This window comes from Aedes aegypti, chromosome 2 (assembly GCF_002204515.2).
Source record: "Aedes aegypti strain LVP_AGWG chromosome 2, AaegL5.0 Primary Assembly, whole genome shotgun sequence".
Taxonomy (NCBI): Eukaryota; Metazoa; Arthropoda; class Insecta; order Diptera; family Culicidae; genus Aedes; species Aedes aegypti.
In genome coordinates, this window is record NC_035108.1 from 292,405,631 (window position 1) to 292,429,989 (window position 24,359).

Genomic DNA, 24,359 nt, shown 5'->3' on the forward strand with positions numbered 1-24,359 from the left:
CATTGCCGTTTTAGCACGTCAAGTTTTTGAGAAATTGGTTGTTGAAAATGCAGGATTTGTCGATTTCATAAATCTTGTATGCGAGATTCTCAGCTTTCATGGCTATTTAAGGTGATTATAAAACGAAGCCAAACTTTGAATTTTCAAGAGCACAAGACGAGAGTATCTGACAACAGTTCACGTTGAAAACCAATCAAATTTCTTGCTTGCTGGTGGTGACCAATGAGATAGATTTTCAACTTGGAACGCTGTTTGGTTCTTAAGTCTTGTGCTCTTGAAAATTGGAGGTGTGGTTTCGTTCTATAATCACCTTAATTGCTCAGTGTGACAAAATATTCAAACTTTATGTGTTAAACAATACGATCCATAAAATTCATAATACTTGTGACGCTCAAAGGCTATTGTTTTGATTATTTAGAAAATCATTGTATTTTGCCATATAAATGAAACGATGTTTTTGTATGGAGATAGCAAGCATGTTGCATGAGTCGATTTTTTGTTCAATAATCAAATAGTCAAATTATATCCTACATGAAAGTTAAACTCCTATTTTACGTGCTTGGTGTTAAATGTCATGTAAACATGAATAAACCTATAGCTCGAAATTGTGCTGGTACATTTCTGAAATCGGCATTTGATGCAGCAACTTTAAATTTACTATAATAACGCTTAACTATCCTTGAGAATCGCAAAAATTGTATTTGTTTTTTGCTGTGCAATTATTGTTACCATTTTCTGTTACAAAGTGCAATTTCTTAAAATAAGCCGCAAATATTATTTAAACAAAGTTTGACTTAATAAAGTGCATTGCAATTCTGTATAACAGCGATTTAAACTGTCGGTATGTCAACACTCATGTTTAAAATAAAGATATATTCATACATTTCATTTTACAACATCCGTTTTTGGACTTTCGTCGCGAAATTTTAGTTTCTGACCCATAGTGCAACGGTTAGTCGGACGAATGGATGCATCAAATGATTTCTCCGTGGCTTCGCGTTCAAAACCCCCACACGCTTCGCTTTAACCCGATTCTCGAAAATCGCTTTTGCATGTTTCTTCACATTTTCCTATCCTCCTCATTCCCTCGCAAAAATATATCGTGTTCGATGTTGCGTCGTCCACACGATTCGGCATTTAATATCTTCATTTTTGTTTTCGTTTCTTTGTTTCTTCCCTTCTCGGTCCAAACCCCGTTGCCGAAACAACTGATCGCAGATACATCCACTCCAAGGAGAAACCCTTCAAATGTCTGGAATGCGGAAAGGGGTTCTGCCAGTCGAGGACCCTGGCCGTCCACAAGATCCTGCACATGGAGGAGTCGCCCCACAAGTGCCCGGTTTGCAGCCGAAGTTTCAACCAGCGTTCGAACCTGAAGACCCATCTGCTCACGCACACCGACATCAAACCGTACCACTGTGCCGCCTGTGGTAAGGTGTTCCGGCGGAATTGCGACCTCCGGAGGCACAGCCTGACGCACAATCTAGGAGCGACCGGAATCGGGGGACCGGATGGACCTCTGGATATGATTGCGGGTGGGTCTGGTTCGTTGGGCGCCAGCGATTCGGAGACCAATACCATCGACCTGATGGCGCTGGCTGGAGTGGATTGAGGCGAGTTTTGTGAAGTTTTATTGTTTATGTCCTATTTAGTTAGTATCGTTTGTTTGTAAGAAACCGTTGACAATTAGTGAGATAGGTTTTATATGACGCGCGTCGAGAGGTTCGTCGCTTGTGTACTTCGCTGCATTTAACGAAATCTTTTGTTGTCACAGACTTAGGAATTTGTGATGATTAAGTTGAACATTTAATTAAATTATGTTTTTTTTTTCATTTGTTAATCGGAAACCCTAAACTCAACTTGGAATAGATCAATATGAAAGAGAACCCAATTGCGACTGTGAGTCGAATGATTTCGTCCATATGTAAAAACATAAGTCTTGAACCAGAGCTACAGAGGTTAGACAAAATGGATGAAAAAGGATAAATTTTGTCGAAATTTAAACATGCATAACAGTTGATGCATCCGGCTGAAATATTTGTCTAGTATCATAAAATGACCTTGTTTTTTTCCTATAAACAAGAACAAGCTTGAAGCGTACCAGGTACAAAACTTGGGAAAAATTTATTTTTCTTCCATTAGACAAGAAATTACTTTCACTCCATTTCATTTTGATCAGATTCAATGAATGCTGTAAACTGCGAGAGATATGCAAAAAATTTACTTTGGATGATTAATAAAAATCGATATAATTATGCAGTCAGAGTGGACCAAGTGCTCATTACCATCACAGCGAAAATGATCAGCGCGCTGAAGAATTCTAGGGAATGAAAGACGTTTCAACCACTTCAACCAGATTTTTCGACATCGAATGATTATTCTTCTCATCCATCAAAAGAAATTCATAAATATTACTTAATTCGATGCATTTGATTTTGATTTTGAATTTTATGAAATTTATTAACATTTGGAACTTTTCATGAAAATATCGAATTAGAGAGGTAAACTCATATGGGAAACTAAAACAGATAGCATCGAGTTAGAGAGGTACCGACTCACAGAGGTATCAAACCATGCTAGATTGAGGGACTGCGTATTCCATCGAGTTAGGGGAAATATCGAGTAACGGAGAGTTGAAAGTAAATATTTTTGTTCTGAATTTCTCGTCAAAGTAGTCTATGACTGATTTTTAAAACTTAATTAAACGCAAATTGTTATACAAAAAGATTGCTGATATCAATTTTAGCTCGAAAGTTGTAGAACTTTTTCTGATCAATATAATTTGTCAATCAAGACATATTATGAGAGTTACAAAAGTAACACATTTGTAATTTTTTGATATAACTCACAATTTCATTTTATCTTTTGAATGCCGTTCAAAGATATTTTTTTTTGTTTGCCCCAATCAGAGATATTCACAATCAAAGTGTTCGCAAGAATATAAAAAAAAATAACTCCCAAACGAGAAGAGACAGCAAATTCCTTCACTCCTTCGCATTTTTCAAAGCTCTAAAAGTATTTCATAGAGTTCTTTGATGAGATATTAGTATTGAAACGCTAGAGCCAGAAAATCAGTTTTATGAGGATCACCCTTTGTCACCATAGCAAAAAAGCTTTATATCAGTCAATTTAGGAGCTACTAAAATATTGATTTTTTTTGGCAAAGTTGTTTGAAATACAACGGTTTCAACTTTGCTAGAGCATGTAAAATATATTATATAGAAATAAGAAAGTTAGTTATACCATTTCTTTGAAAATGTGGACTAACGAACAAACATCTTTGTTGAATAAGAATTAAATAAGTCATTCTTAAACATACTTCAGCTAAATAAACTGTTATTTAGCTAATTATGTTTCTTTGGTAGTTTGCTACGAAGATTGATAAATTGATATTTTTTTTCAAAGATTGTATTCAGTTTTTATATTTGTGTAAAATTGCGTCATGATAAACTTTTTGCACATTTCTTGGTGTCCAACCTAATATTGGATTCGCGCCTAAAATTTTCCCAGACAATGGAAAAAATGTGGAGTTCACCAAACAATCAGAATATTTCCCGCAATATATTTTAAGAGAAATCTGTTAAAAAACTATTGTGGAACTCGAAGGGTTAATGCCATGTTATCTTAAATAGAATTCATCCAGGAATTTTTCGAAGAATATATTTACTAAGAATTTACCCTAAGATTTTTCGAGATGTTTTCAAGTATTCGTCTGAGATATATCCTTCGGGAATTTAGAAACTACTCCTGATGATCATTATGAGATTTAAAGGTAACTCCGTTACCTCCTGTAAAAAATGTATTCTTAAATTCCTTTTTCTAGCATTATTTTATGGAATTCCTAATGAAATTAAACTTTTTACTAATCAAAACATTTATTTAGGGACATTTCTGAGAGCTCTTCAAAAACTCGTTCAGAGTTTCTCACAAAAATTATTTAAGTTTCCTTCTGGAATTATTACAGAATTAACACCAAATTCAATTCTTAATGGTTATTCGCCACAACTAACTGCTAAGATTATTGAAGGATTGATCGATTATTTCACTAGAAATATCTCCAATCTTTGGCTTACCCAAGTAACCAAATAGCACTTTAATTCACCTTGCGTGCTAATGTAGTGCAAAAATACAGCTGAAATGCCCTATGTTAGCCGTATAACAGCCCTATAAGGCGAATCAGCGTGCAAGTAGGCAGACATTCTTCAATGAATCGCCCTAGGTACACTTCAAAGTAATTTGCCTTAAACAGTTTTTGGATATTGCAATTTTAGGGAAAACTACCCAAGTAACCATTCAGCATTTAAAATAGCATTTATCCAGCATTATATGTGTTGGCATGGCAAAGCATTAAATGCTCATCAAGCCTATAGCTGTCATTAGTGCTTCCCCAATGCAGGTTTTGGCGAAATAACGGGCTGTTTCAATGCTACTCCTTCAGGAACGTTGCACTTGGCTGTCAAAAAAAGAGATACGCCTTGGTGGAGAGCAGAACAAAAACAAAATTTTGACATTCTCTTATCTCTTTCTCTCATATCGCCTTTCTGTCATTGAAGCTTTTTGTTGTTATGATGCAGTTTTTTGCTCACATCCCAGATTGCGATTCGTAAAGAGGACCGGACGATTGGTAAATACTCCGCGCTGCAGACGATGCTACAGAGGATTGATTGTCGAGCAATGAATTTGTGCCCTTCTTAAGCTAGCATATTTAGGTTCGTTAATGTCGTATTATTTGATAGCAGATGCTCAATTCATTTGTGCAAAGTGGAGAGTATTTCATCTGTGCAGAGTAAGATAGTGGATTTTCATTCGATTAAATTTGGTTCGCTTGTACGACCAGCGTACATCTGCTAGCAAAATGGGAGTCTGGAAGGTACAAACAATAAATGAGTTGGTTTCTGTCACAACATTCAAGCTTGTTTTTAAAATTTTCTTCCAAATTTGATGGAAATAAATGTATGCGATGACCAGAAATGGCATACACAAGCGAGAGATATGAGAGGGTATGAGAGAGACAAAACGCTTTTCCAAATCGTAACATATAGTCTTGCCTCTTCTTTCTTGGCAGTCATAAAGCAACTAACAAGCATTTCGGTTGCTCAAAACGACTTGCATTGAAAATGCTTTTTAACAACAGAGTGATTTTAAAGAGCAGTGCGTCTGCTTATTTGAGACGGCTAAGCTATCAAACTGCTTTGATAGGACATGAAGCAGCTCAAATGCTGTAAGAAGTCTGCTGGGCTGCTTGTTCAAATGATTATTGGTTACCTGGGTATCCGTTTTACGGTTCAACGAAAAGCTACCGCAGCTGTCACATCACTGATTTGCATTGGTAAATCATCAGTAGGCTTCAATGATAACTTGGATACCGTCATGATGATTGTTGTTTGTTGCTATTTTTCATATCGTTTTCTCTTTCAAACATACTATGATTAAATTGTTTGCTTCAATGATTTCGATGTCTGCGGTAGAACTCTGCGGTTACCGTAAACCGGAAAGTTTTTTATACAACCGTAATACTATCTTAATAATTTCTCCTGAAACATATTTTGAGCTTCTTCATACAAGTTTGCAGAACACCTCCGATAATCGGAAATTTTTAAAGAAATTTTTCCTGTGTACTTTTTCCTGGATTGTTGTTGGAATTACTCCAGGTTCATCAGAGATTTTTTCAACAATTTTATCTAGGAATTCTCCATTAAAGAGATGAAAAGTGAATCGAGCCAAATCACTCAATTGAACGAGTTTTCCGTGGCTCTTTTTTAGCGAGTGTTGGTTTAAGGCTCCCCCAGATCAAGGCGATTTTTTACGGCGACAGCCACAAACAATCGCCGCGGTTTCGCTGATGTTTCGCTTCATGTACAGTTTTATGAGCATGCCCAAGCCACGGAGGCGCAATTTTTCTGCGATTTTCGTCGCGTTGTTCTAGATAATATCATATAAGAGTGCTTGCAGCGATACAACGACGGAATCGCTGCGATTTTTCGTCACTGTCGTCAAAAAATAATCGTTAATTTGGGGGAGCCTATATTCGATTAGCATTAGCGATTCCGATTGAAAAGACCCATATTATAAAAAAAACGTTCCATTTCTCCTATTCTCTTTCCTTCGTACCTTTCTCATCTCTATTATGACGCTTGGACACGTGCCTTGCTTTGCGCGCCACGCCACACATGCAAGTACTGTTTGCTGCTGCTCCGTGCTCTCAGCATAGACAGACAAATATGCTCCGCCCACTTGCATTGCTAGAACACGAACGATAAAGAGAGAAAATGCTCTGCTGATCGACCAAGCGCATAGTTTTGCATCTTTCCTTTGGTTCGGGTAGAGGAAATCGGCCGAATATCGTGTTCGTGTCCGATCGAATCGTTAGATTCTGGGGAAGAATGTTTAAAAACTGAGGAAGCAAAATATCGTACAGTACCTACATGATGCCTGATTGGATCCGTTCACTGAAAAGAGCTGTTTTGTTCATCGCTATTCTCCATAGAGTTCTCTTGATGACTTCTTCAATAGATTCCAAGAATATGATCGAATTTCATGAAGGATGTGAAGAGTTTTTCTTAGAGATACTTCTGTAATAAATGTTGGTGAAATCCTTGATGGAATTCATAGAAAGTTTAAGGCCGAGCCGCAGAAAAACTAACAAGAGAATTTTTTAGGAAATATCATGATAAATTATTAAATAAAATTCGAGGAATTTCGAAAAATTTCCTAGAAAGAATCGTGATTCAATTCCTTCAAATAAATTGATAGACGTTCTAAACCAATACGCAGAGAAATTTCGTTTGTAATTTCTGAATAAACAAGAGAAAATATTTGTAGTTATCTGTTGGAAAATTAAAAGTATCACTAGTTCAACTCTTACAAAAATATGAAGTGGAATCCAGGAAAAAATCGACATCCTTAAAGTCATTTACGATGGACTCTGCAACAAATTTTAGTGTGACATGTATGATTTAGTATGAACCACTGCAATCAATAAGATAGAATACTACAAATTGAACTTTAACACTTCACTTTTTGCAAAAAAATAAAATACTAAAATTACTAGTAAGGCGAGCAAATACCTTTAAACTCTAATATGTGTTGCTTATCTTGACAGATAGGCTTATTTCGTCTGCGACATACAGACTTCTTCAGTGTCGAGTGCTCGAAAGACACTGAAGAAGTCTGTCGCATTCACCATTAAGATTCCACTTAAGATGTGCCTTCGTATTTTACGGCTAACGTTATATCAGCCGTCAGCAAGGATCTAAAGTAGACAAACTTGTCGAGTGTCAGGCGAGTGTACAGATCTGCCACCACTTCAAATGTTCTGCCGGCAGTGTCCATATCATCCGCGAAGCAGACAAATTGGCTGGATCTTATGAAAATTATATCTAATGAACTTTCCGGGAGAGCTGAACTAGTCCATGATTTCTCATAGCTCTTTGTGGTCGATGCTATCGTACGCTGCCTTAAAATCGATGAACAGGTGATGTGTTGGGACCTGCTATTCATAGCATTTCTGGAGAATTTGCCGTACAGAGAAGCTTTGGCCGGTCATTAAGCGGCCGTTGATATAATCAGCTTTATAACTTCCCACAAACATATTGGTTTATAGACGACGGAAGATAATATGGGGTAGCACTTTGTTAGCAGCATTCATGATAGTGATCGCACGTTAGTATTCACATTCCAGTTTGTCGCCATTTTTGTAGATGGGACGAGTGACCCCTTTTTTCCACTCACGGCTTCAATGCCATCCTCACAAGCTGACTTGTTGTTCTTTAGCTGAGTGATGGTATCCTTAACTTCCCTCAATGTTGAATTAGATTGGTTTACTTTATCCGCCGTAGTCGTTTCCTCAGCCAGAGTCCATTTAGGTGTTCATTGGAGTGCTGTTTCCACCTTTCGATAGCCTTATCCATACACATTTTGGCTAGCGGATCGAAGCCTTTTCGAGATGCATTCAGATTCTCGTAGAACTTTCGCATTTCTTGTGAACAATAGATCTGCTCCATTTCTTGATGCCTTTTTCCATGCGAAGTTTTTGTCTCAGAATAAGCGCATTTAATGGTTAATTTTTCAAGGCAATAAGAATATTCATAAACACTGTAAACTTCCACGTTGTTGGCACACCATCGATGCAAACGAAACCTGGTACAGGGTGGTTACCTATTCATTTCTATCATTTGAATCTTCTATAGACTCCCTTTTCCTTTGAGTCGCATGACTGATATAGCCACAAACAAAATAATATTAAACATCACGGTCGATACCTCTCCTATATAATTAAAGGTTTCGTCAATGTTTCTCAATACCCTGCCGTATGATACTCATATGAGTATTGGTCTAAACATGTTCCGAATTGACCACATCTCTCGAGATATTTGGTACGTACTGCTGCAACCAGAAGTCTTTGCAACTCGCCTTTCTACCGGGGTTTCTTCCCGAGGAGCAAAGAATAACTCGCCAATAACTTATGCATAATATATTTTGGTATCATACCATAATTAGGTATTGTTCAGTTATCAATACCTCATTTTGGTATTATAATGGTATTTGAAAAACATGTTTAAAACAATTAAAAATACTTCATTTTGGTATTCGATAGGTATTGAGGACTGCTGGAGGTATTGAACTATTATTGAAAAAATTCACTTTTATATGGAAATACATCACGTATTATTTAGGTATTGCAATACCTGATCTATTTATCAGCTTGGTATTTGTAGAATATGCAGAAGGTATTATTTGAGGTATTTTACCTCTTATTCAGGGCTCATTCATACCTCATTCAGGTTGTAAGCATTGAAAATTATCTGGTATGGAATACCTCATTTTGGTATTCAGTAGTTATTTTCTTCTGCTCGGGTTCCCATAAACTTTAACTCTCATTAGAGTTGACAGATTCTTGAGTGTTACTGAAAGTTTCACAAATAACTAGAAATCTTTAAAAAAAAAAACATTGTCTATATTGACCACATCCCCGGGAGCACCTATTATCACTAAAACTTGAGATCTTGTTAATATCTCTAGAGACATCGTCTTGAAAAATCATGACGTTTAATACCCATACGCAGGGTTCTGTAATTTCGTATCATCTACAATTTTTCGCACGAAAGCAGAACGCTTGTTCGCCTCCTCACATGAACATCATATTTCGCTCTCACCTAGTTTCTCTAGAGTTACGATGGAGGATGACCGAAAATCTCATCACTTCGGGGATCCATCATATTTTCTGCTCACCAACTTTTCCAGAAAATTATTGACAAGATTTGAACTAAGAATATTTAAAAAATAATCGCGATGTGTGTACGTTAACCATGTTGCTACATTATCTTGTGGGCTTCATAGCAGTGCGGTTAGCGGCGTCAGTCGTTTAGGCGTATTGTGCTACGGAGTGTGGGTTTGATTCCCGCCCCAGTCGAAGAAAACTTTTCGCCAAACAAAATAATCTTCACTGGTCCACTGGTCGCGTTCCGTGTGTCCGTTGTCTGATGTTAGTTATGTTCAGTTCCTTTGATAGGAGAAAAAGAAAATTTTCACAGCTGTAGAAGTGTGCGATTATCAATTTTTGATTTGTTTTGTTGACGGATAACTTCGCAAAGCAGCTATTCGCTGAAAATTGTGGTGAGGGAGAAATTCATCTTCGTGAGATTGAGAGGGAATTCGGAACCTTACGTGTTTGGTTCCAGACATGGGCCACAGGGTCACCAGCGAAACTTGGGGTCTCGCAAATTACTGCTTAAATGTCGTCTTAAAAATTCATTAGGTTTGTTATGCATTTTGACATAATCCAAATTGAGAACACAAATGTTCTCTTTTTACGAACCATTTACCCTTCTTATTTCTTTCAGTTTTGAGCATCCGTCTTCAGTTCAATTCTAGTTCATAAGAAACATATCAACAAAGGTGAAGATTCACATCAGCTAAAAATAAAAGCGACAAAATATGCTATGGATATCCGTCAAAACTGCGGTGGCTAATTGTTACCCAAAAAAAACTAGAATAAAAATCGGTCGGATGTTTCCAGACGCATCAAATTTCTTCCATTTTCAAGGAAGTTATGCATGTTTGAATTTTTATAAAATTTTACCTATCTCAACCATTATGCCGAACCCCCCTGTATATTGATCATTGAATGTATGATTATAATGGTATACAAATCCTTTCAATCTTCCATCCATTTAGCCAGTAAGTAGACACAGCTATTTCATATGAAATGTGCGGCCAATAGAGTTATCGATGTTCCTATTCCTAGAAAGTAGGAAACGCGATCAGTACTGGAACTCTGAATAATGTATTATTAGAAGTATAGGAGGTTTCATAGGAATGATTATCTAAACCGTAGTTGGAGTTAATTCAGTTTTTTTATTATCTAAGAGCCGGCCAACCTACCGACAAAAAAAAACTATACCAGGTCGGTCACAACACGTGTATAAAGTAGATTAGCTCCAAAAATGAGATGACAAAAAAAGCACACAGTGAGCCTTAGTGTATAAAACATGTACAACATTATAGACTACAACTGTTTTTATGGTTGACTTTTTTTCTATCAATAAAAATGCAATAAAGCTCTCAAGAGAAAACCTCAATTTAAAGTTGTAAATCACCGTCGAGTTTGTCTTTTCATTTCGTTGAGAACTAACCTTTCGTGATGGACATTGCGCTTTCCTAAATCGAATGTGACGAATCTGGTAAGTAGTGAATGAAGTCGACGCAGAAATACCTGACTCAGCCTTGAACCGGTGAGTAGGATACCTTATCATCTATTATCTATAGGGAAATCGAATGAACTGTAATTGAGTGGCACATTCCATCGCATGATGACCTATTCTGCTCAGTGGATGACATATCAAATCGGGGTTGAAGCTATTATCGCTTAATCCGGTTCTTCATTCTATGGATTTTCTGGTTTTGCGTTCCATCCAATATCGTTTGAGAGACACTTCACACTGGTTAGTTTAAGTAAGGCGACAATGTAACGAAGATCCGTGCATCGTATGGTGTTTTTAAATCTTTATTAGTATATTCATTTCTTATATCTAGGTAAGCTGTTAGAAAACACTACAGTTAAACCTCCATGAGTCGATAATCTATGACTCGATGTCGACTCATGGAACCATACTAGAAACAAAATTTCTTGGCTACTATGATGACCCCTTAAAACAGCTTTCAAAAAGATTTCTGTTCCATGACTCGATATTTCCATGAGGACTCTATGACACTACCCCGAACGCCACTACCCCGAATGCCACTACCCCGAACGCCATTACCCCGAAAGCCATTACCCCGAATGCATAACACTTTGAGACTTATTCTAGTTAGAGAGTGGGGAGATAATTGTACGATTCCTTATAAGTATTTAACAAGTTTGGTTCAATAATGTGTTTTTCAAATATTAGAAGATAAAAAAGCAGCTAGTTTTTCAGCAAATAAGTTTACATATTAAGTTTTGTTTGGATGTGTCCTCTAATTTTGGTGAGATTCACACAGCCACATTGAAATGCTCTGAAGAACAGCCTATTTCGACAAGAAGGGTGAATTTATTATGAAAAGGATAATTATGATATGCACAAAACTAGGATGTAGTAAAGTTTCTTATTGAACTACCTTTGCTCATTTTTGTAGGTGTCGGGCTACTAACTTTCAGATCTTCTTAAAGATTTTGTTTCGTAAACGATGGTAATGGAAGGTCACCTTGAGATTGTCACGCTTAAAGGCCAACCTGATAGACAACCGTTCCGTTGTACACTTGTACATGTTAGAAAAACGGCGGCCTCTGATTGCCGCTACAGTAAAAACATTTGTTGGTTTGTGGTATCATTAATTTAAATTTCGGTGAGATAACCACGAAAGATTTTTTTTTTATTCAAGACAATGAAGAAATGATGATGATAGAAAAGTAAATCCATAAGAGATCTGTCTATTTTAATCAAAGAAGATAAAAGAAAGGGAAATTTTTTATTAGAATTATAGCAGGATTCACTTTAGTGAATGCCTTCAGGATATGTTCTTTTAGAATAAGCTGTCCTATATGGAAATATTAGTGAATAATGCATATCCAACGAAAACTTAAAAGAACAGCCTATTTAAGAAAGAAGGGCAAATTTTTGGTGAAATGTTTGCAGTTATGATCACTGTAAGCTATGTTTGCAGTGAATGATCTCTGTAACAACGTGATACTATGGCACAACCTATATTCATAAGAATGGAAAATATTTGCTTAAAAACTAAATTGAAATGTGAACACCACAAAGAAGTCCAAATACCGGTGATCACGAAGCTGTTCAGCAAGACCATATTGAGGGTTATGGGTTTGAATTCCTCCGGTGGCGGATCTTATGCATTGAACATTTCCGTGACGTCCCTGGGCATAGAGGCGCATGTATAAGAATGGTAAATTTAGTGTTGATAGACTCACACTCAAATCTCAATCAATACGCTCTCCCGTGAGAGCAAACTCATTAGAGATCTGCTTCGCAAATCTCACGCTTGAGATTTTGATGCAAAATCAACTCAATTAACTCAAACCGTAAAAAATGATTTAGTCGCAAAACCCGTCAAAAACTCGTGAAATCCGAATGTTGTTGTTTACGTTAGAAAGGATTACTATAATTTTACCAGACTAACAAGAAATTATTGCCGTGTGTTAATAAACTGTGGAAATACGAGACAATGAGTCAAAAAGGTGAGTCAACTCATCCATGATTTTTTGACTGCTGAGTTGCGTGATTGACAACTCACGCATGAAACATCTCAAGCGTGAGTTGTGAGAAATTGAGTTTTTCACAACACTGGGTAAATTGACAAGAAAAACTTACAGTCAACAAAAGGCTTATTTTATTAAAAGCCCATTCACAAATCTCGTAACGCTGAAGGGGGTAAAACATGTTGTAGGAGGTTATCCTCAAAATGTTACAGTCCATACAAAATATGTAGAGTTTCCATACAAAAAATGGTACAAAGGGGAGGTTAGGTGTCAAAGTTGGCTATTTTTTGCGTTATTAATTTTGTGAATGAACCCCTGAACTGCGAAAGTTCCCACTGAGCTGATAAACATGCACTGTCTCAGCAAGAATGCTGAAGATAGTTGCCTACAAGATGTTTCGAAAAAATAGCTGACATAAAAGAAGGGAAAATATATGATGAACATTCTACCGACGAATTTTACGCGCCATTAATTACCTGTTTCCATTAGAGACGCATTTTGCCCACAAAACAAGATATTGCACTGTATCTTATACTATTCGGGGTAATGGCTTATTCGGGGTAGTGGCGTTCGGGGTAATGACCCATTCGGGGTAATGGCTTTCGGGGTAGTGACCCATTCGGGGTACTGGCGTTCGGGGTAGTGGCGTTCGGGGTAATGGCGTTCGGGGTAATGGGATGCAGCCTTCCATGAGTCGATGGTCCCTTCAATATCGGCTCATGGAGGTTTCATTGTATCATCTTAATTTGGTAAAACTAAACAAAGCATTTAATAACAATTGGTAAGGAGTTTAGAATTTTTACAGATGATTTGATTTCACCTGCTTAAAAGAGAGGAGAGAACACTATACCCGGAAGGGAGCTTCAAAATCACTTTGTAAATTTTATTTTAAATCCACTGCAGAGCTATCTTCATGGCTTTACAACAACTGATCCATATAGGAAAAGTATACATCATTGCTGGCCTTAAAATGTGTTTGATGTTCAAAAGCTTGTTCTTCAGATAAATTTGTAATATTCTTTTAATAAGGAGAAAGAGACATTTTACATATTTATTACATTTGACTTGAATGCCCTCAATGTGATTTTTGAAAGTTAAATTCTTATCTAGCATGACTTCATCTGACTAATTCATTGGAACCCCTCTCATCGTAACAACATGTCTACTTGAAGGTTTCAAATGAAGAGCTTTTGATTCATGTGGGAATATTATTAGTTGAGTTTTGGAAGCATTCGGAGAAATCTTCCATTTTCGCAAGTGTGAAGAAAAAATATCCAAACTTTTTTGCAATCGACTACAGATGACACGCAGACTTCGTCCTTTGGCGGAGAGACCTGTGTCATCCGCAAACAAAGATTTTTGACATCCCTGAGTTAACTCAGGTAAGTCAGATGTGAAAATATTGTATAATATTGGTCCCAAAATGCTGCCTTGAGGAACACTAGCTCTTATAGGAAGTCTTTCAGATCTGGAGTTCTGATAATTAACCTGAAGTGTACGATTTGACAGATAACTTTGAATTATTCTAACAATGTATGTTGGAAAATGAAAGTTTTTTTAATTTTACGATCAAACCTTCATGCCAAACACTGTCGAATGCTTTTTCTATGTCTAGAAGATCCTTCAGATTTGTTGGAACGGATCAAATTTGTTACACGTAAAAGTTGATGAGTGGTCGAATGTCCATGGCGGAATCCGAACTGTTCATTGGCTAAAATTGAATTTTCATTGATGTGGGCCATCATTCTGTTCAAAAAAATCTTTTCAAAAAGTTTACTGATGGAGGAAAGCAAACTGATTGGACAATGCTAGAAGCTTCTGCAGGATTTTGGTCTTGTTTTAAAATTGGTACTACCTTAGCTTTTTTCCCTTTGTCAGGAAAATATGCTAATTGAAAACATTTGTTAAATATGTCAACTAAGAATGATAAGCTACTTTCTGGATGTTTCTTGATGAGGATGTAGAAAATTCCATCATCGCCAGGAGCTTTCGTATATTTGAATTTTTAATGATAGTTCTCACTTCTTCCATACACGTTTCCCAGGAATTTTCGAAAACGTTCTCTAGATTGAGAATGTTTGCGAAGTCCTGAGTAACTTGATTTTCTATTGGACTAGAGAGTCCTAAATTAAAATTGTGCGCGCTTGCAAACTGCATAGCAAGTTTTTGAGCTTTTTCGCAATTAGTTAATAATAATTTGTTTTCCTCTTTCAATGCTGGAATTGGCTTCTGAGATTTTTTCAAAATTTTAGATAATTTCCAGAAGGGCTTAGAGCCAGGGTCCAATTGAGAAGTTATATTTTCAAAATTTTTGTTTCTTAATTGTGCAAAACGTTTTTTGATTTCTTTCTGCAAATTCTGCCATATAATTTTCATAGCAGGATCGCGAGTGCGTTGAAATTGCCTTCTCCTCACGTTTTAAGACGGATCAAGAGCTTAAGATCATCGTCTATAATCACGGATTCAAATTTTACTTCACATTTTGGAATTGCAATGCTCCTGGCTTCAACAATGGAATTTGTTAAAGTTTCAAGAGTATTGTCAATATCAAGTTTAGTTTCTAAAGAAATGTTAACATCAAGATTAGAGTTAACATACGTTTCATATATATTCATGTCGGCTCGTAAATAATTGAAAGTGGAGCGGATAGGATTGAGAATCGCTTCATGGGATATTTGAAATGTAACAGGGACATGATCAGAATCAAAATCAGCATGAGTAATCAGTTGGCTACAAAGATAACTAGAGTCGGTTAAGACCAAGTCAATCGTAGATAGATTTCTAGAAGAGGAAAAACATGTAGGGCTATCAGAGTATTGAATTGAGAAACATGCTGAAGAGCACTCATCAAATAAAATTCTGCCGTTGGAATTACTTTGAGAATTATTCCATGACCGATGTTTGGCATTAAAGTCACCAATGACAAAAAATTTTGACTTATTGCGAGTCAATTTACGCAAGTCAGTTTGAAACAAATTAACTTGCTGTCCAGAGCATTGAAAAGGCAAATAGGCAGCTATGAAAGTATATTTACCAAGTTGTGTTTCAACTGAAAAACCTAAAGTTTCAATAACTTTAGTTTCAAATGACGAAAACAGTTGATGTTTTATACGCCTATGAATGATGATTGCTACTCCCCCACATGCCCCATCAAGACGATCATTACGATAAACAAAAAATTTAGGATCTCTTTTGAGATTAGATCCAGGTTTTAAATACGTTTCGGTAATAACTGCTATATGCACGTTATAAACTGTAAGAAAATTAAACAGCTCGTCCTCTTTACCATTCAGAGAACGAGCATTCCAATTTAAAATATTGAAATTATTATTTGGATCCATTAGAAAAACGTTATCCAATAACAATTTGATTTGTAAATTTAACACCAACTTGGACTGCTTCAGTCATAGTGGTGATTTTGAACATTGCATCAATCATTATATTGGGTACATTATTTGATGATATTCTGTTAGAGTTTTCGGTAGACGAAGAGGCGAAGAAGAAGTTTCCTGTGGCGGCAAGGTTTCTTCCATTTGATTCGAAACAATTAGAATGGATACTAATAGTATGCAAAGGGGAGGAGCTCAAATAACCTGCTACGATATCGGCAAAGGATTTTCCTTGGGTAAATACATTCGAAATTGAAAGATTCGAACGGCTACCCGACGGATTAAAATTAGTTTGTGAATGAGCATGTTTATTATCTTCCTGATGGGTATGATTCTTGATCAAGCAATCGTTAACTGAAAAATGAGTATTGTTCGATACTCTACCAGGAAAATTCCGGAAACGACCGTTTTCGTAACGGATATTACTGTTCATCTGACTGGAGTGAGCCTCGACGACTCTCTTGCGTGAAGGGCAATCCCAAAAATTGGACTTATGCTTGGCCCCGCAATTAGAGCATATAAACTTGGTGGAATCTTCCTTCACTGGACAGACGTTCTTAGCGCGAGAATAAACTCCGCAAATCATGCATTTAGCATCCATGCGACAAATTTTTATACCATGACCCCACTTTTGGCACCGACGGCACTGAGTGGAGTTCTGGTAATTTCCTCCAGGTTTCTGGAAATGTTTCCATGTTACACGGACATAGAACATAAGTTTTGCTTTTTCTGAAGCTTTGATATTATTTAGTTCTTTTTTGTTAAAGTGAACTAAATAAGATTCTTGAGAAAACCCTTTTCGAACAATGCCAGATTGGGTTCTCTTTTTCATAAAGATTACTTGGACTGGGGAAAATCCAAGTAAATCATTTATTCCATTTTTGATCTCTTCAGGTGACTTAAAGTCACTTGAGAGACCTTTCAAGACAACTTTGAACAAACGTTCAGTTTTGTCGTCATAAGTGAAAAATGTGTGCTTCTTCTCTTCAAGATGTTTGAGACGAAGTTCGCGATCTTTAAGAGTTTCCGGCAAAACGCGACACTCTCCTTTCTTTGCCATTTGGAAGGAAACCTTGGTTCCCCTAATGGAGTTCATGATCTCCTGCCTAAATCCCCCAAATTCGGAACAACTGACCACGATAGGCGGCACTCTTTGCTTCCTCACTTGAATCAAATAGCCTGGGCTAGAGACTGCTTCAATTTGATTTGAAAATTTGTCTAAGAGCATCGAACTGATTGCTCATTTCGATACAATTATTCATTTCACCCTTGGAAGAAAGTTCGCATTCCGGAGAAACGTCCTTTCTTCCATTCTTGCCACGTTTAGTGACAGTTTTAAATCCCACTTTTTTGGAAGGAAGTTGTGAATTCAGAGATTCGCCCTTCCTTTTGTTTGTTGTTGATACCATGTTTAGTTAACAAACGAAAGAAGACGTGACCTTCGGGAGCTTTTTTTCCCAAGACGGTGTCCAAGAAGGATTACCACCGCTAGCTGTCGCCAACGGGTCCAACGAAAAATCGAAGGCACGGGTCCAAACAAGGATCGTAAAGGGATCAATAGTAGACAAAATAGTACTGAAAAGTACTGTTTTAGTAGCACTGAAAAGTACCGTTTTAATTTTAGCACTGAAAAGTACTGTTTTATTGCTTTAGGTAGTTTTTAAGAAAACTTCCAAGAGCAGAGAGAATTCGTGTACGCACAGCACGAAGGTACGATGCGCACTGACTCGCTGGTTCTTGTTGAATAGCTGCGCGTTCACTGCCACGGTTATCTGGGCTTCTAAATTCTAATATATCACACTTAATATTCTGATTCCTTATCTAGCACTTGATATCGCGTTTTGGAACAGGACAAGCTGTTTAAACGGAATGTGGTTCAAGTTCGATAATGTCCAAACAAGTTGCGAATGGATGGCCATCCGGAAAAAAAAGTTCCTGTTCCCTGATACGGTCATTCATTTAATTCACTTACGCAAGTATTAGCGTTGTCGTGATTCGCGACAGCAAAAGCAACGGCAGCGGAGGGCATCCAGTTCAATGTGTGTTTATTGAGTTTTCTTGTAAGAGCATCTCCCGCGAAGATGGGTGTGTTTTATAGGACGAATTTAATCCGGCTCAATGAACGACGGCGCGCACAGGTCTCTCTTATGGGAAACAGTGCAGAAAGGGTAAGGGTCTAATGAGGAGTGACTGGTTTTATTGAGTTGTTTATAGCTTACCACCTCGGAAGGTTCTTTCCGTCCATATGAGAGAGCGCATCTTCAGCGATGACGATAATGGTGGCGAAGAGTTGCGATGGGACTAGAGTAGGTACCGTAAAGCGGGGTAACATTGATCAAGTCTTTGGATATTTAGTTTGAAAAATCATTAGAAAATACATGTTTTCTGTTTTCAGATCAAGTACTAGCACCCATCGCTCGTAACTGTATACTGTATTTTATTTTATGGTAGTTTCAAGTACATGTTAAAAATGTTTAATGCGTTTTGTTTAGCTGATATGGGGTAACATTGATCATTTATGAAATATGCAGACCAAACTTTTTTTTTTATTTGTATTAACGAGATTTTTGGCCCTGTGCTAGCTCATCTCGGGACCAACGGCTTTACTTCCCTTCCGAAGGAAGTCGTCATCGAAATTTTTAGTGACTATCTCGGGGATGGGATTCGATCCCAGGTCCTCGGCGTGAGAGGCGTGTGTTCTAACCTCTACACCAGATCCGTTCCCAGACCAAACTCTAAACATTTACTTTTATTTTGAAATTAAAAACACCTTGAGCACATTTTGACATCGGAATCGTTTTCTGCAATGCCATTTTTAGTAAAATCTACATTTTCCATGCTTATATCCTTTGCAGAACTCATGTGAGACATGAATCTTTGGTAGAACCATCATGGAAGTCATAGTTCTGAAAAGTTGAAAAGTTCATGCATGAACAAAACTTGATTTACACAAAAACCTTAAGAGACATAACATAACATTAACATAAGAGAAGCACCATTTATGTGTTAAAAATATTAGATCAAAAATTGTTGATTCGAACCTCTCACAAGAACGGACATTCCGATCAATGTTACCCCGATTTTCGGTACGTATCTACCAATGTCCTGAGATTCACGGTTTGATGTATCCCCCAGTTCGGTGCCGGATTAGCAGCTGGCATGATCAGCACTCGTTGATGTCGTTAATTATGCCCAACGCAACTTAGATGACATTTCTGCAGGGAAGATAACACGATGAGTGGATGCACAAGTAACTGTTGACTGGGATGGCTGAGCATATCCGACAAATGTATACATATTTTATAAGCTGTAACTAGTGAATGAGATTAGCGAGCAGCACAGGTCGGATGAGACTTTAGATTTTGAATAACCATGGTTGTGTACATGTACATAATGTTTTATCAAAAAAGGTCAAATTATCTACATATCTACAAATCAAAGTTTATCCGCAAATCCTAAAAAAAAAGCTGTTCAAAATTCGGATTCTTCCAGTAATTTTATTTAAGTAGTTTTTTGATGCTATTCTAGAAATGCTTCCTTGACTTCTTCATTGAAGTTTGAACTGAATTCTTCAGATGGTTTTTCCTTGATTTATACTATATCATATACCTCTCCATAACACATTGAAAAAAACTTCAGGCCTTAGGGTGCAGAGCTACTTGGGCATTTCCATGATGCATTTCGTCATAGGGGGTTTTTCTTGGCCAAATTCTCTGAAACTTTTCAAGAAGAAGCATTTTAAAAGGAAGCATGTTGTGGCCAAATATGAGATCAGTAGCTTTCAAACAACCCCACTGCCGAAGTGAATCAAAAGTGCCAAAAATAGGATCTGGCTGTAGTAGTTAATTCGTGGAAGAATCCCTGTTAAGTAGGTTTACCAGATGGTATCCCTTGGGAGAACATGTCCTACTTTTACACCATATGCCCTCCTGTCCTCCCTTGGACTGAAAATGTCCTCCTTTTACAAAAGGAGAGTATTTAATTTTTAAAATCCATTCATGTAACTTCCTCCTCCCTCTAATTGTTCAAATGCACCGTGTCCAGTATATTCTCATACAAATTCTGTGTAGGTACCGTTATTTCACGCTAGTCTAACTGACATCATTGAAGAATATTTTTAAAGGCGTCATAATACTGATTCGCTACACGGAATATTTTGGAACTATTTAAATTTTAAATCTATTTTATAAAAATTGTTTCCAGCGGCGCTTATAGGCAAAGTCAAATTTGAAATATCTATTCAAATCGTAATATGAATAAATGGAAGATTCCTTAATATGTTTGTACATGCTCTGATTTTTACTTTATGAGCCAGACCAATATATTCAATTATTAATTTATAGTATAAAATACGACTTCAACGAACATTTCATTACCTGTCATATAAATCCTTTTTCCTACTTCATCAACAAGCTTTTCTGCGTTAGTCTAGTACTACCAGAGTTCAATGAAATGCTAAAACATAGGATTATCCTACATGCAGTAAACATATACCAAAGGAAAGAAAAAGTGTATGAGAATATATTGACCACGAAGCATCTTAACACTTCTGACTTACATAAATTCTGTTCAAGATTCAAGCTCAAGATTCAAGAATTAGGGTAAAACGAAAGTGTACCAGGTTTTACAACGCTTGTTTTGCTCGAATCGCTATTCGTCATACAATTTAATATTAAGATGTTTCCAGCTATTCATTTTCCTTTGATAACTATTGTTTTGAAGCATATATTACTCCGAACTCTAGCATACATAACTTCATCCTGAATGCGTAGTTACTCAAAATGTTATAATCCCAAGAGTACCGGGAACCCCCGTTGGTTTGATCGCTAGAATGATTCCTGTATGAAATCTAGAAGAATCGTTAAAAAATCCTAGTAGAAATTTTCGAAATCCTCGTGGCAATATCTTTAGGAATCTCTATGAATTCACGTCCATATAGGAATGCCAGATAGATTATTAGTAGTTATATTAAAAGCATGTGGTTTCACGCCCACAGCAGTTCTTTTAAAGCATTGCTTATTCTGTAACGTTTCTACATGGAAGCGTTCGAAAAAGTTGCTTGGATTTGTTGCTAATACTGCTTCTGAAAAAATCCTACATAAATTCATAGAAGTATATCGAGAAGATAATCGAGGAGCCCACATACATCTCTGATCCAAGTCTCCCCAAAACTACCCAGACAACCAAAATGTATGTACCGTAATCCGGGGTATCATTGATCAGTGGGGTAACATTGATCGGAATGACCCATCTCATAAAAGTTCGCATTATTATTTATTGATGGAACATTTCCAAATCATGAATGGTGCTTTTCTTTCTTGTATTCATCAGCTGATAAAAGTGAAGATTTTTGCGAAAATTGCGTTTACCTTTTGCGTAAATTTGGCAACTTTTCGAAACAATGATTTCAATGGTGAAGGATGACACTACCAAACATTCATGTCTCACATAAGTTCTGTAAATGATATGAGTATATGATATGATATGGTATAACGAAACCAGCTGGAGGCTTTTCATGTGCAACATTTCACTTATAAGATGTCGTGAAAAGGCCTTCCACGTACGAAAGTGATCGCCTCCACTACGTGCATATATTATGTGATGAATAATATCATACATTGCGATTATATATATTTTCTACCGTACTAACCTGTGATCTTATGCGACTTTACTTATGATAACAAATAATGATTTAACAGCTGCTACGGATTTATTCGACTTACTTTACTTTGTACGAGTGTACGGGACGAAAAAAAAAATACAAATGAACTAAGAAAAAAAAGCGTTTCATGCGAGAAATCAATTTGACAATTTCATCCACCGTGTTTTGAGGGTTTAATGTAGTTAGTATGAATGAACTAGTCATTACGTGAACTTTCATGAGACTACTGGTTGTCTGGGTAATGCATGCCATGCTCAATTTCTCCCTAGATTGTGACCATGTGGAAGCGTATGTGTTCCTTACAATGTAGCATCGATTGGTGGACATCACCCTCTGGGAAACCCTTTCAGGACACCTTTTGGCTCGTAATTGAGAGAATTTCGGATAGGCTCGGTTGGTGACATTTGTTGCAACCCGAATGATTCTTCTGCTTGCCACAATGGACTGTTAGAACTTGAAACTATTGAAAACCATAGCTACAGGTCCAAAGCCCTGATAAAGGTGGATGGTTGTGATGGCTATGACCGTGGTCATCATGTAAAGAACAAACGGACATTGCTGTATCGTGTAAGCACCTAGGAGGCAGCCCCTCTAGCACGATGTAGGTAGCGCAACCATGGTTAGGTGGCCTATTGAAGACTCTTCACCAACCAAGAAAGGCAAAAGTAGAGAAAACGGATTGATTTTACGGCAACAGACCCGGCAACGAATAAAGGATAACGATTGAAAGTTGGATCTTGGAACGTGAGAACTTTGAATGAACCCGCGCGTTTTGGGCTCCTGGCTCGTGAACTGTGGAATGTCGGCGTGAACGTGGCAGCTATCCTGGAAATATGCTGGCCGAGAACCGGAAAATGTGAATTCCGAGCGGTGGACCCCATCGCCAACACTTCATTCAAGTACCACATCTACTACAGCGGTGGCGACAGAGCAGAACGTGGAGTTGGCTTCATAGTGATTGGGAAGCAGATGAAGCGAATTATTCGGTGGAAACCAAGCGGAAGGGCAAGTTCTTCAACTACAGCCTGATCAGCATATATGCGCCAACGAACGATAAGCCCGATGACATGAAGGATGAGTTCTACGAGAGCCTGGATAAGGCCTACGGAGAGTGCCCAAAACAAGACGTCAAGATAGTCATCGGCGACGCAAATGCGCAGATCGGGAAAGAAGATTTCTTCTGACCCGTCATTGGAACGGAAAGCCTTCATTCCGTTACCAATGATAATGGCCTGCGGCTAGTAACCTTCGCTGCTGCTAGAGGGATGGCAATCAGCAGTACCTACTTCGCACGAAAGAATATCCGCAAACACACCTGGCGACACCCGAGTGGCGATGCCTGCTCAAAATTAGACCACATGCTGGTTGATGGGCGACATTTCTCAGATGTCATGGATATCAAGACCTTCCGAGGCCCTAATATCGACTTGGATCATTATCTCGTTGTAGTTAAAATTCGGTCGCGGTTATCCAGCGTCACGAATACCACAACAAACAGAACGCTGCGCTTCAATATACAACGCTTGTCGACTGATGGGGTAGCTGCGCAATACCGTCAGCAACTAGACGAGCAGTTGGGAAGAATCAACGTTGCTGGAGACGTCGACAGCCTGTGGGACCCTATCCACGAAGCTGTGACAACAACGGCACGGGAAATGATCGGCACTGGTCAACGACGAAGACGAAACGACTGGTTCGATGAAGAGTACCAGAGAGTGACAGACATGAAGAATGTCGCCAGAAGCCGAATGCTTGTGGCCGGTACCCGACAGAACAGAGAGCAGTACAGGGCAGCGAGAGCCGACGGAAAGCTAATCCACATCAGAAAGAAAAGGCAGCACGAAGAAAGTGTGGTAGCTGACGCTCAAGAAAGCATGAACCGGAATGATATGCGGAGATTCTATGCAATGGTCAATGGTGCGCGGCACAATACCGTACCAGTGCCCGCCATGTGCAATGATCGTGAAGGGAATTTGCTGACCGGTAAAACGGCGGTGGTTGCCAGCTGGAAGGAGCACTTTCAGCAATTGTTGAACGGTGGAAATGGAAATGTAGCGAGGAACAGGATGAATATAGATGACGACCATCAAGCTGTGGACCCACCGACAATAGGAGAGGTTAAAAAGGCTATCAGCGAGCTGAAGAACTGTAAGGCTGCTGGGAAGGATGAGATCCCGGTCGAACTTCTCAAGCACGGAAGCGAGCAGCTTTACCAGTCGATCCACCGAGTACTTCTGAAGGTATGGGAGGACGAAGAATTGCCCACCGGCTGGTTGGATGGCCTCATCCGCCCTATCTACAAGAAAGGGCACAGACTGGAGTGTGCCAATTACCCTGCTGAATTCGGCGTACAAAATTCTGTCGCGCATCCTGTTTAACAGACTGAGACCGCTCGAGGAATCCTTCGTCGGCGAATACCAAGCTGGTTTTCGTGAGGGCCGTTCGACAACGGACCAGATGTTTAGCTTGCGAATGATCCTAGACAAATTCCGGGAGTATAACTTGCAGACTCACCATCTGTTTATTGATTTCAAGGCGGCGTACGACTCAGTGAAAAGAAATGAGCTTTGGCAGATAATGTCTGAAAATGGGTTTCCGGCGAAACTAATTA

General features: G+C 38.1%; 1 protein-coding gene across 1 annotated transcript in view; it reads left to right on the forward strand.

Annotated features, from left to right (window-relative positions):
* The window catches only part of LOC5569194 (protein sister of odd and bowel), a 36,596-nt gene extending 34,639 nt beyond the window's left edge, over positions 1–1,957 (forward strand). The window contains exon 2 of the mRNA XM_001652727.2: positions 1,219–1,957. Coding sequence (XP_001652777.1) covers positions 1,219–1,612 — 394 coding nt within the window. The 3' untranslated portion in view covers positions 1,613–1,957. The remainder of the gene's footprint in view (positions 1–1,218) is intronic.
* Positions 1,958–24,359: the final 22,402 nt, after the last annotated feature.